A 14,325-nucleotide genomic window follows, 5' to 3' on the forward strand; every position below is an offset into this window, starting at 1 on the left:
ATCACACGTCATATATGGCTCAATATACAACATGTATTATGACTCATTAGCCCCAAAAACATTTAAGTATGTAATGTAGATCCTGTAGCTATGACAACTGCTGTTGCCAGTGGCATGCAATTGTGAACCAGTGCAGGATGTCTTAAGCAGCTTACATGTTCTTGTTATTACCCAGAATGAAACTCTTGAGTGATTACATAATATTCATGTCTCGCAATACAATCTTCTATACTTCACTGCTTTATAAAAACAGGCATTTAATCAAGACAACCACATAACAGTAATTTCTGACAGTGAAAAATTGGCAGTAGGTAACCAATATAGAGGGGATGAGGAATTTTTTTTTCCCCCATGTGGAAAACTTATTAAGTCTCAGCAGGGGAGAAGGTGCAACACTAGACAACACTAGATTGTTAACAACTAGCAAACATTATTATTGTAAATATGACAGTTATACATGTCACTTCTATCTAAATATATACTCTGCAAGAGACTGTACAATACATGGCCATGATTATTGATTTTGTATCTTATTTCATTCACATATTGAGTGAAGTAAAAATGACTGTGATTGCCTCTGTATGCATCCTAATCTCTTTTTACCTTGTTGTTGTTGTGGTCTTCAGTCCTGAGACTGGTTTGATGCAGCTCTCCATGCTACTCTATCCTGTGTAAGCTTCTTCATCTCCCAGTACTTACTGCAACCTAGATCCTTCTGAATCTGCTTAGTGTATTCATCTCTTGGTCTGCCTCTACGATTTTTACCCTCCACACTGCCCTCCAATGCTAAATTTGTGATCCCCTGATGCCTCAGAACATGTCCTACCAACCGGTCCCTTCTTCTTGTCAAGTTGTGCCACAAACTCCTCTTCTCCCCAATTCTATTCAATACCTCCTCATTAGTTATGTGATCTACCCATCTAATCTTCAGCATTCTTCTGTAGCACCACATTTCGAAAGCTTCTATTCTCTTCTTGTCCAAACTACTTATCGTCCATGTTTCACTTCCATACATGGCTACACTCCAAACAAATACTTTCAGAAATGACTTCCTGACACTTAAATCTATACTCGATGTTAACAAATTTCTCTTCTTCAGAAACGCTTTCCTTGCCATTGCTAGTCTACATTTTATATCCTCTCTACTTCGACCATCATCAGTTATTTTGCTCTTTTTACCTTAATAGTGTGGTTTTGAATGTTTAACTAAGCTGTAATTCCATTTTTATGCACAACAATTTGAAGACCGACCCAGTCGTTTTCTCCTGCTCTGATGGATGAGATAGCTGGTAAGATCTTAATAAACTGATTGCTGGATCCTAGTGTTGCTTAAATTTAAATTGCCATCCTGGTTTATTATATTTTCAGACATTTTTATTTGACAGACTATTTCTTCATGCTGACCCATAAACTTGACATTTGCACCACTGGTTTCATATTTCCTCTCACAACTGTAATAGAGACAGTGCTCAGTGACTGCTGATTTGTTTGGTTGTTCGAATAGTCTGTCCCCAAATAAGGAATGCCATATTTGCATGGAATAAGGTACAGTTCGACTTTTGGACCCACATTGTCTTTAACATTACAAAGAAACTTTTTATTTCTGTTGATGGGACAAAATACGTAATGTGATCAAAAGTATCCGGACACCAGGCTGAAAATTACTTACAAGTCCTGTCGCCTTCCATTGGTAATGCTGGAATTCAATATGGTGTTGGCTCACCCTTAGCCTTGATGACAGCTTCCACTCTCACAGGCATACATTCAATCAGGTCCTGGAAGGTTTCTTGGGGAATGGCAGCCCATTCTTCACAGAATGCTGCACTGAGGAGAGGTATTGATGTCAATCGGTGAGGCTTGGCATGAAGTCGGCGTTCCCAAACATCCCAAAGGCGTTCTATAGGATTCAGGTCAGGACTCTGTGCAGGCCAGTCCATTACAGGGATGTTATTGTCGTGTAACCACTCTACCACAGGCCATGCATTATCAACAGGTGCTCGATCATGTTAAAAGATGCAATTGCCATTCTCGAATTGTTCTTCAACAGTGGGAAGCAAGAAGGTGCTTAAGGGGAGCCAGAACGATCCATCTCCTCAATGTTAATTTTAGCAAATAGAAGGAACATTTTTTCTGAAACGATTAATCATATTGCTCTGAAATTTGGACTACATGTTCAATGAATATTTCTTTACAAAGTTATAATGTCATGTTAAGAAATATTTATTGGTTTTTGTTTTACAATTTTTTAAAACAGATGCTTATTTTTTTTTCTCTAAAGTTTTGCGCTTTTCCTTCTATAACTCTTGAATTATACAATATGTTTTTTACAATTTGTTATAAAAATGAAGGAAAAGAAGTAAACAATGTTGTGTATAAATTTCATTGCTATACTGTTAGCAGTTTCTGAGAAAATATTCCTCAAAGATGAAAATTTTAAAGTTACGGGAAATGGCTTCCAAAGTTATTTTTAATACATTCCTGCCCCATATGATGGATTATCAGCATCCTCTTCTTTTTCCAGTTTTAGTTTCCTTTTCACTGGTCTTTTCTTCCCTTTTGGTGCATGTTGTAGGCTTTTGTCTCTTCTTCCTGCACCTCTTAGTCTTTCTTCATCAGTTAGGTGCATTGTGGTGATGGTGTTGTGTCCTGGTTGGAAACCCAAACGTTTCCAAACATCACATTTGATAACGTTTCCTTCATTGTATGTTGCCACTGCATCATACACTGCAAAATGCAATGTTTTTATCTGTACAAACACTCTTTTGGGAATACTAATCCAAATTAAATTATTTACACTTTCATATGGATTTTGTGTTTTCCCATGTAAACACTTTTCCAATAAACTTGGCTGTGATAAATCTCTGAATATGGGCTTAATTACATCAATTACAGCATTTGGCAAACTGTTTTTATGGGCATATTCCTTTCCTGATTGGTACTTACACCATGAGTCATCACCTGTGGGGCACAGTGCATGTTGTGGGTGCTCATTTGTTGCTGCAGTATGAAAAAATAATGCCCATACTGCTCTCCTCATATGCTCAATGTTTCTTGTATTTTGGCTAATTGCACGCCCATAATACCTCTGCAATCTATCAATTGCTTCATCTGTCAATCTTCCTCTTCCTCCAAGGGTCTTACCATCACTAAGCTTCTGGGATCCTAATGTCTGCTTTAGTTTGCGCAAGCAAGCCCCCCCATGTGCTTCTGCACATGTCCAATGCACTCCTGTTTTTTAATGTGAATTTCACTGCCATAAGGTTTGAGTTCCTCTACAGCTTTATATCCCTTATTATCATCATCATCTCCTATATAGTTAGTGTATTGTACATTATACCACTCCTGTGATCTGGAAAAAATTGCTTTCATTCCCTCTATTTCCATCACTCCACTTGTACCATGAAAATTTGCTTCACAACTTTCACTATGTTCGTCACTGGTATTGCCCTTACATCTACAATGTTTTGAGAGAACAGCAACATCAATTACTTTGCAACTGTCTGCACTGGTAGCTGTCACAACTCCATTTAGAGGTTTATGACCTCTACGTTGCCATGATCCATCTAAAGCAACAGTTAAATCTCTACAATTCCCATTATCTGTCACAGCTTCTTCGACTGCTTTCTTCATTGTTGCTTGAGCAATATCTTCAGCAGAAGATCCCACCAATTCACTATAAAATCCAAACTTGGTTGGTGGTTTTGGCAAGTTCATAATTCCACATAACATTGTCCCCGCAGCACTGCCCTTGCCAATGCAATGCAAGCCATACACTAGCCTAACATTTATATCATACACCTTCTTTCCACTATTACCACTATGAGTAATACTGTTAGAATTAGAAAACGAAACTTCTGCAGCACATTTGTTACACTTCAATAACATTTTACATGCCAAACCAATGTGTGAAGTTATTTTCAATTCCAGGCTTTCTTTGCAAACTTGGCATAATACGTTATGTTTCAAAATATTTGAGAGCAAGGAAATGTTAATTATTTCATTCACATCGTTACTGTCACTTTCATAGTTTTCAAATTTTTCTTTGCTGTCACAAAGTGTCTTGCTGGAAGAAGTTCTATCATATTCATTTGGAGTAGTCGGTGAAGCAGTCTGAGCAGCATCTCCTGTCGAAACAACAAAAGATTTTTTCTTCCACTCATTATGCCTTTTCTTAAACACTCAATTGCTGAAACGGGGCATACTGATATCCACAAACCAAATACGTAAAACAGGTATGAGCAAAATTGTTCAAATACGAAAAAATTGAACGGCTAAACAACACAAAGCAAACTCCACAAGTCAACACACACGGTATAGCGTTTATGTTTACCGATATGAACAGTCACCTGTCACAGAGATAAAGCCATACAACAATGGAAAACAAAACACTGTCTAATTCCGCAAAGATACCCTGCTTGCAGCCAGCGAGCGGCGCCCTCAGAGGTGAGACACCAAGTCGCTACAACCATTTACACGGCGCGTCAACTTTGCAGCGATAAAAAACACAGTTAGAATTCACTTAGAAGGGTGATTTGTTTTATTCAGAAAACTCCAAATAATTTTATAATGAAAAAAAGTTAATTTTGTCATTTTCATCACTCCGGCTCCCCTTAAAACATCAATGTAGGCCTGTGCTGTGACAGTGCCACACAAAACAATAAGAGGTGCAAGCCCCTCCATGAAAAACATGACCACACCATTAACACCACAACTCTGAATTTTACTGTTGGCACTACACATGCTGGCAGATGACGTTCACCAGGCATTCGCCATACCCACACCCTGCCATCGGATTGCCCCATTGTGTACCGTGATTTGTCACTCCGCACAACATTTTTCCACTGTTCAAGCATCCAATGTTTACACTCCTTACACCAAGCGAGGCATCGTTTGGCATTTACTGGCACGATGTGTGGCTTATCAGCAGCCGCTCTACTATGAAATTCAAATTTTCTCACCTACAGCCTAACTGTCAAAGTACTTGCAGTGGATCCTGATGCAGTTTGGAATTTCTGTGTGATGGTCTGGATAGATGTCTGCCTATTATACATTACAACCCTCTACAACTATCGGCAGTCTCTGTCAGTCAACAGACGAGGTCAGCCTGTACGCTTTTGTGCTGTACATGTCCCTTCGTGTTTCCACTTCACTATCACATTGGAAACAGTGGACCTAGGGAGGTTTAGGAGTGTGGAAATCTTGCATATAGACATACGACACAAGTGACACCCATCACCTGACCACATTCAAAGTCTGTGAGTTCCACAGAGCACCCCACATTCTTCTCTCTCACAATGTCTAATGATTACTGATGTCACTGATATGGAGTACCTGGCAGTGGGAGGCGCCACAATGCACTTAATATGAAAAACGTATGTTTCTGGGGGTGTCTGGATACTTTTCATCACATGGTGTATATTATATGCTATGCTTCCAAAAGGAATATACGGATCTCTCTGGAGATGTAGGCAGCATAAGGGAGATAAGTTACCCTAGTCTTTTCTTTTTCTTTCTACGTCTTTTATCTTATTGTTATGATCCATACACAAGATATTTGGTGGTGGCAGTATATTGGTAGCAGAGTCTTTTTTTAGTACAGTTTCTTTAAATTTAACCAACAATGTTGTGCAAGACTATGTGAGCTCTCTTCCAGAGATTTGCATTTAAGTTCCTTGATCATTTCTGTTACACTTTTGTATGGGCTATACTGACCTCTTACGAATCTAACAGCATGTCTCTGACTTTGTTTGATGTCTATTGACATGCCTACTGAATAAAGTCTCCAAACAATGGAACAGTACTCTAGAATTGATCTCAATTGTACCTTATATGTGATTTCCTTTAGAGATCCATTTTACTTTCGTGGAACCCTTCCAACAAATCTAATTCACCCTTTCACCTTCTCTACTACTCGCTTTGTTTGATTGTCCCATTTCATATAACTTCTTTGTATCAGTCCTAAATACTCATACAAAGTGACATATTCAAGATGTTCCTTGAATGAAAATACTTTCCTGTAAAAAAAAAAAAAAAAAAAAAAAAAAACAGTACTGTCAGTGAACAATCTCACAGTCCTGCTGATAAATAATTTAAGTGAACTGAGACAGGTATTGTCGTTCTGGTTCACATCCAATATTACTTTCATTTTTATGGCAGATTTGCTGCCCTCTATTAAGTACTGTGTTCTATCAGTCAAATATTCATCAAGTCAATCACATATGGGTGAAGATAATCTGTATGGTCATATCTTCATTAGTAGGCAATGGTGTGGCACAGTAGTAAATACCTCTTAAAAATTTAAGACAATAGTATCTCTCTGTTCACCTGCATCTACTGTTCACAAAATGTCACATGTGAATATGAATGGGTAGCTTTAAGAGATGAAACGGTGACTTCACCAGAGGGTCAAATAGGCAGAAGGACAAAGCTTGGTAGAAATCCTTATAACAGAAGAGATATTGAATAGATATTGCATTTAACTGATGAAAAGAGAAAATATAAAAATGTAGCAGGCGAAAGGGAATACCAATGTTTAAAAAATCAGAGTGACAGGAAGTGCAAAATGATTAAACAGTTATGGCTAAAGGACAAATGTAAGGATTTAGAAGCGTATGTCATTAGGAGAAAGACAGATATTGCCTACACGAAAAGTAAAGAGGTCTCTGGGGAAAACAGAAGCAGCACAAAGATGATGTGACTTACCAAACAAAAGTGCTGGCAGGTCGATAGACACACAAACAAACACAAACATACACACAAAATTCAAGCTTTCGCAACCAACAGTTGCTTCGTCAGGAAAGAGGGAAGGAGAGGGAAAGACGAAAGGATGTGGGTTTTAAGGGAGAGGGTAAGGAGTCATTCCAATCCCGGGAGCGGAAAGACTTACCTTAGGGGGTAAAAAGGACAGGTATACACTCGCACACACACACATATCCATCTGCACATACACAGACACAAGTAGACATTTGTAAAGGCAAAGAGTTTGGGCAGAGAAGTCAGTCGAGGCAGAAGTACAGAGGCAAAGATGTTGTTGAAATTTTTCCCACATGGAGTATATAGAGGGTCTATACAAGAGAGGTAGACTTGAAGGCAATTTTATAGAAAGGGTAGTGGACGTAGATGAAGATAAGATGGGAGATGCAATACTGCAAGAATAATTTGACAGAGTTCTGAAAGACCTCAGTCAAAACAAGGCCCCAGGAGTAGACGAAATTCCGTCAAAACTACTGATAGCCTTGGGAGAGCCAGCCATGACAATTAACTCTTCCGTCTGGTGTGCAAGATGTATGAGACAAGTGAAATACCATCACACTTCAAGAAGAATGTAATAATTCCAATTTCAAAATAAGCAGTTGCTGAAAGGTGTGAAAATTACTTAACTATCAGTTTAATACGTCACGATTGCAAAACAATGACACGAATTATTTACAGAAGAATTGAAAAACTAACAGAAGCTGACCTCAGGGAAGATCAGTTTCGATTCCGAAAAATGTAGGACTATACGAGTCAATACTGACCTTACAACTTATCTTGGATTATAGGTTAAGGAATGGCAAACCCAAATTTATAGCATTTGCAGACTTAGAGAAAGCTTTTGACAATGCTGACTGGAATACTCTCTTTGAAATTCTGAAGGTGGCAGCAGTAAAATATACATAGTAAAAGGCTATGTACAACTTTTACAGAAACAAGATGGCAGTTATAAGAGTCGAGGGGCATCAAATGGAAGCAATGATTGAGAAGGGAGTGAGTGAGACAGGGTTGTAGCCTATCCCCGATGTTATTTAATCTGTACACCGAACAAGCAGTAAAGGAAACTAAAGAAATTTTGGAGTAGGAATTTAAGTTCAGGGAAAAGAAATAAGAACTTTTGAGGTTTGCCGATGAGACTGTAATTCTGTCAGCAACAGCAAAGAACGTGGAAGAGCAGTTAAACAGAACAGACACTGTCTTGAAAGGAGGGTATACGATGATCAACAACAAAATCAAAACAAGAATTATGAAATGTAGTCGAATTAAATCAGGTGATGCTAAGGGAATGAGATTAGGAAACAAGACACTTAAAGCAATAGATGAGTTTTGCTATTTTGGCAGCAAAATAACTGATGACAGCCAAAGAAGAGGATATAAAATGTAGACTGGCAATGGCAAGAAAAGCATTGTTATAGAAAAGACATTTTTTAACTTTGAAAATAGATTTAAGTGTTAGAAAGTCTCTTCAGAAAGTATTTGTATGGAGTGCAGCCACATACGGAAATGAAACATGGGACGATAAACAGTTTAGACAAGATGAGAATGCAAACTTTTGAAATGAAGCTGCAGAAGAATGTTGAAGGTTAGGTGGGTACATAACTAATGATGAGGTACTGAACAGAATTGGGGAGACAAGAATTTGTGGCACAACTTCATGGGATCAGTTGATAGGACACATTCTGTGCCATCAATGGAGCACCAACTTGGTACTGGAGGGAAGAGTGGAGGGTAAAAATCATAGAGAGAGACCAAAAGATGAACACAGTAAGCCGATTCTAAAGGTTTTAGGTTGCAGCAGTTGTTCGGAGATGAAGACGCTCACACAGGACAGAGCAGCACGGAGAGCTGCATCAAACCAGTCTTCGAACTGAAGACCACAACAACAACAACACGAATAGATAAGTTGCATTTCAAGAATGAGTACTAATTCTTTGAGAGAAGCTTGTTTCCATCCAGGACAAGCCTAATACTTAGGCTTAGAATATGTTCTAGGATCCTGCAACAGAGAGACATCAGCAATATTGGCCAAACCCAGATCTCCCACTTAACATGGAGCAGTAGTCTTAACAGCCTCAGCCATCCAGACAAGCTTCACAGCCTACCCAAATTGTCAATCTGTCACATGCTAGTAACATTCCAGTCCATTAGCCTCACTACTCGTAGCATTATCTGTATTATTGCAAGAGTTCGGATGTGGGGTGCACCTGCACTGAATGTATCAGGAGCTGCCTTCACTCATTATTATATATCCAACAGATATATACAGCAGCCATGAATAAACAAGATAAGGGAAATCGAGACATCAGCCACATTCAGGCACTGAAATAGCATCATGGTCACTAATTGTTCTCTCATTGGTGATGTTCTTAAAAAGATTGGGACTGTTTGTAGCCAGTTGATCTATGAGGGTCATTTGGGAAGCAAAGAACTTTTTTTTCTACAGAAATTTTTATCTGATGTAATTAAATGAAACTGTATTTTATATATAACTTTTATACCCAGGCTACTTTTCCATACACATTCAATGTTCAAATTTAAGCATTAGTCATATTGTTTTATCAGCTTTTTTATGCCTTCTACATATGCAGTTACCACCAAGGTGTTGAACCACTGATTAACAGCTTCTTTAAGTTCGTCTCTTCTGTAGTGCTGATCACTCAAAAAAATCTTTTGATTTGGGGAACAAGTGATAATCACTTAGAGACTAAGTCTAGACTGTATGAAGATGTTGAAATATTTCCCACTGAAACCGCTGAAGCAAATCCTGTGTCAATACAGCTGCAGGTGATTGTGTGTGAAGGAGGATGACTCCACTGAATAGCATTCCACAGCACTTGGTTTTAATTGTGTGACAAAGTCGCTGAAGCATCTGACAGTAGGTCGCTGCATTTATGGTCCCACCTACTATGCATGTTGCCGATGAGCAGGACTCCTTTATGATCCCAAAATATCTTAGCCATAATCTTTCTGGTGCTCAACATTTGTTTTGCTCTTTTCTTTTCAGTTTCATTGGGGATTGTGGATAAAGCCATTCCATTCACTGGCACTCAGTTTCTGGTGCAAAATGTGATAGCCAAGTCTTATCAACTGTGAACTGTGATTCAAAAATTCATCACCATCCTTTTCATAGTGACTGAGAAATTTCAATGTAGTTGCCTTTCATTTCGTTTTGTGTTCGTCTGACAAAATCCAAGGAACTCTCCTGTCACAAAGTTATTTATAGTCCACAACTGCACTAAAAATCTTGTACAACACAATTCTTGGAATTTTGGAGAGATCATCTTGGATTTTTGTTTCAATCCTTGCTCTGAATCCAACTGTCACCACTAAGGGCTGGTTTGAGTGATTTTCGTCGTGAACGTTCTTCCATCTATCATTAAATACAATATACCACATCTGAACTGACACTTCATTCATCAAATTACTGTAAAACTAAGTTATCTGTCTGTAAATTTCAATGGGATGGACTACTTGCGCATTTAAAAAGCGGATATCACCGTGCACCTCAGACCTGGCAAGTTGTCAATTCTCACACATTTTAAGGTTGCACAGCTAAGCAGTAAGTAACCGTATTGGAGCACAGCTCCCCCAAAACTGAAGCAGACTAGTACCAAGGTCAGTGGTCAGTCAGCAGTGGTGGTGTCAAAACAAAATGTTCTTTACTTTCCGAATGACCCTTGTATATTACCTCTTTCATGTGTCGACTGTTGAACTATGACAATATTACAAAAAGGACAGATTGCTACTCACCATATAGAGGAGCTGTTCAGTTGCAGACATGCACAAGAAAAAGACTGATATACATTTGAATTTCTTCTAAATATATGCTATTAGCATATGTGTAGTTCTCCAAGTTGCTGCTGGGCAGGTTGAAAACACAACCTACTGTCACCATATGTGTTGGAATTACAAATAATGGAAGTCAGGAAGAACCATGGAATTCAAATTTCTGTGACTATAATCAATCATTTACTTACAGCAGTACACTACTGTGATTGTAGCCACAAACTGGCAGCACATATAAAAGCACCTCTCCTACAAAGTAGACAGTTGTTTGACACACTGCAGGCTACTCATACTGCGTGTGCTCACTTACCATCTAATCTGCTCTAATGATACTGTGAATTAAAAGGTGATTTCAAATGATGTCTTCGACTTCATTTTAAATACCAATGACAACTTCCTGAGTTGAAGGACACATTTCGAATCCACTATTTAGCAACGCAACATAGTCATGGCCAATTGGTCAGTGTCAAAGTAAAAAGACCTAAGGAGCTAATTAGGCCTGACTAATGTGGATAAGCAACTGACTGCCCACTCATTCCAAGACTATGTCCCCTGAAAACACCAAGAACAACCAACCTCAAAACATCTTTAGGTCCTATGACCAGCAACCTAGGTTTACAACGACGAGAGTGGAACCTGGCACATTTGTGCCTTGCCTATATATAGTTAAATCTATTAACAATGGACCCTACAACATGTATCAAGGCAGCTAACTCAAAAGAACTGCAGTTTTATTAAGGTTAAGCTACTCAATTTAGATCCTTGATACAGTTATCCATTAAAATAGCATTACTGCAACACTTTTTGAGATAAAGACTCAAGTCCAAATCGTCAGATCACAGTGGAAAATGCTGAGATTTCAAATCTTGCTCATCCTGTGTTGTAACTGTCACTGGGGTGGCCCTTACGTGACGTGGTGATACCAAATCCAATTACTATACCAGACTGTTCACTTCTCTGGCATTACTAATACTATCTCTTCAACATGTCATCTATTTCTAATTCAAACATTCACCAGTGTATATTGCCATGCATAGTGTACCGTGAAACCACCCTTTTGTTATTTGTGTAAGCTATGTTAATAATAGCACTTATGACAAAATTTATTCACAAATCCTAATAGTTGAAAATCTTTAGAACACCAATTAATTATACTGATTGATGACTGTGAGACAATGTGCAAAGATTTGCTTTAAGACTTACTTATCATCTTCTTCTTCATTCTGAGTTGAAGTGTCACCTTTTCTTCTTTTACACTGTCGTGTTTCTACATCATTTTCAACCGGTTTTAAAGGAACAGCATTTGGATCACGCTTAAGCATGAACTCACTGAGATCAGTATTCATCCATCCTGTTTATTTTTGTGCATTGTGAGATACAATAAGATGGCAGAATTAAAACAAAATTTTGTCCAACAATATGACTGAAATACATTTTTGGATAATGTTAAGTAATAACTCTTGGTCACTAAATTATTTCAATTAGATGTGAACTGGCAGTACTGTACACAGAATATAACATTACACGCAGAAAACAGATATAAATGTCAATGAATTACATGAATCCCCACCAACATGATGTAGTTTTAATGATAGAATCTTTAAACAAAAACTGCAGGAGGAATTATGAAAAATGCATTTGGCTTTGTGCATGGTTAGGATTATATGAGGTGCATTCAAGTTCTAAGGCCTCCGATTTTTTTTCTCCGGACTGGAAAGAGATAGAAACATGTGCATTGTTTTAAAATGAGGCCGCGTTCATTGTCAATATGTCCCAGAGATGGCAGCACCGTACGGCAGATGGAATTTTACCGCCAGCGGCGAGAATGAGAACTGTTTTAAATACTTAAAATGGCGACGTTTTCCTTACTTAAACAGCGTGCAATCATTCGTTTTCTGAATTTGCGTGGTGTGAAACCAATTGCAATCCATCGACAGTTGAAGAAGGCATGTGGTGATGGAGTTATGGATGTGTCGAAAGTGCGTTCGTGGGTGTGACAGTTTAATGAAGGCAGAACATCGTGTGACAACAAACTGAAACAACCTCGGGCTCGCACAAGCCGGTCTGACGACATGATCGAGAAAGTGGAGAGAATTGTTTTGGGGGATCGCTGAATGACTGTTGAACAGATCGCCTCCAGAGTTGGCATTTCTGTGGGTTCTGTGCACACAATCCTGCATGACGACCTGAAAATGCGAAAAGTGTCATCCAGGTGGGTGCCACGAATGCTGACGGACGACCACATGGCTGCCCGTGTGGCATGTTGCCAAGCAATGTTGATGCGCAACGACAGCATGAATGGGACTTTCTTTTCGTCAGTTATGACAATGGATGAGACGTGGATGCCATTTTTCAATCCAGAAACAGAGCGCCAGTCAGCTCAATGGAAGCACACAGATTCACCGTTACCAAAAAAATTTCGGGTAACCGCCAGTGCTGAAAAAATGATGGTGTCCATGTTCTGGGACAGCGAGGGCGTAGTCCTTACCCATTGCGTTCCAAAGGGCACTACGGTAACAGGTGCATCCTACAAAAATGTTTTGAAGAACAAATTCCTTCCTGCACTGCAACAAAAACGTCCGGGAAGGGCTGCGCGTGTGCTGTTTCATCAAGACAATGCACCCGCACATCGAGCTAACGTTATGCAACAGTTTCTTCGTGATAACAACTTTGAAGTGATTCCTCATGCTCCCTACTCACCTGACCTGGCTCCTAGTCACTTTTGGCTTTTTCCAACAATGAAAGACACTCTCCGTGGCCGCACATTCACTAACCGTGCTGCTATTGCCTCAGCGATTTTCCAGTGGTCAAAACAGACTCCTAAAGAAGCCTTCGCCGCTGCCATGGAATCATGGCGTCAGCGTTGTGAAAAATGTGTACGTCTGCAGGGCGATTACATCGAGAAGTAACGCCAGTTTCATCGATTTCGGGTGAGTAGTCAATTAGAAAAAAAATCGGAGGCCTTAGAACTTGAATGCACCTCGTACTACTGTGCAGCCAGTAACTGGACATGATGACTGGAAGTAAGAATGATAATAGTGTTGGCTTTACGAGACAAGAACTTTGTTATTAAAACTGAAATTCCTTCACTAGTAACTGTATCTATGTTAACGTACAGTGCATGTGTACACTAGTAAATCGGTTTTGGTATAGACCTCTCACCGCCAATCATTGCTTTGTGGCAGTAGTTATCACATTAGAAAGACACAATGCATCTAAGTAACCATGTCAGACACAAATTTCAAAGACAAAAAGGTGACATACACTTACAAAAGGATTGGGTGATGTCCTATAACACTGTCCAATCAGATTAATGTGACCATCTGTCAAAAGCCTGAATAACCAGCCTATGCAGCCCAGACACCACAAGACGTGTAGGACAAGAGTCATTGAGGTTCTGGAAGGTACCAAAAGGCACCTGGAGCTATGCTGACACCAGTGGCGATTGAGGATCCATGGCGCATACAACACAAATGAGGTGGTCCCAAGATTCTTGATTGGGTTTAAATCTGGGGAGTTTGTTGCCCAGGAGAGCACAGCAAACGTGTCCTGATGCTGTTCAAACTACGCTTGTACACTGCAAGCTGTGTGACCCATTGCATTGTCCTACTGGTAGATGCCACTGTGCCAAGAATAACCAGATTGCATGTAGCAGTGGACATGGCTCTTAAGAATAGTTTCATACATATGATGATCCACTGTGCCTTCCAGAATGATAAGACGACACAGAAAATGCCACGGGAACATTACTTATAGCGTAACACTTCCTCCTAAAGCCCGGACCCT

General features: G+C 39.3%; 1 protein-coding gene across 3 annotated transcripts in view; it reads right to left on the reverse strand.

Moving 5' to 3' along the window:
• The window catches only part of LOC126100919 (uncharacterized protein CG4449), a 153,428-nt gene that overhangs the window by 90,803 nt on the left and 48,300 nt on the right, over positions 1 to 14,325 (reverse strand). For all 3 annotated transcript variants that reach the window (XM_049911586.1, XM_049911585.1, XM_049911584.1), the window contains exon 3: positions 11,743 to 11,890. In XM_049911586.1, the coding sequence (XP_049767543.1) occupies positions 11,743 to 11,890 (148 nt within the window). The remainder of the gene's footprint in view (positions 1 to 11,742; positions 11,891 to 14,325) is intronic.

The sequence above is a fragment of the Schistocerca cancellata genome, chromosome 9, assembly GCF_023864275.1.
Source record: "Schistocerca cancellata isolate TAMUIC-IGC-003103 chromosome 9, iqSchCanc2.1, whole genome shotgun sequence".
Classification (NCBI taxonomy): domain Eukaryota; kingdom Metazoa; phylum Arthropoda; class Insecta; order Orthoptera; family Acrididae; genus Schistocerca; species Schistocerca cancellata.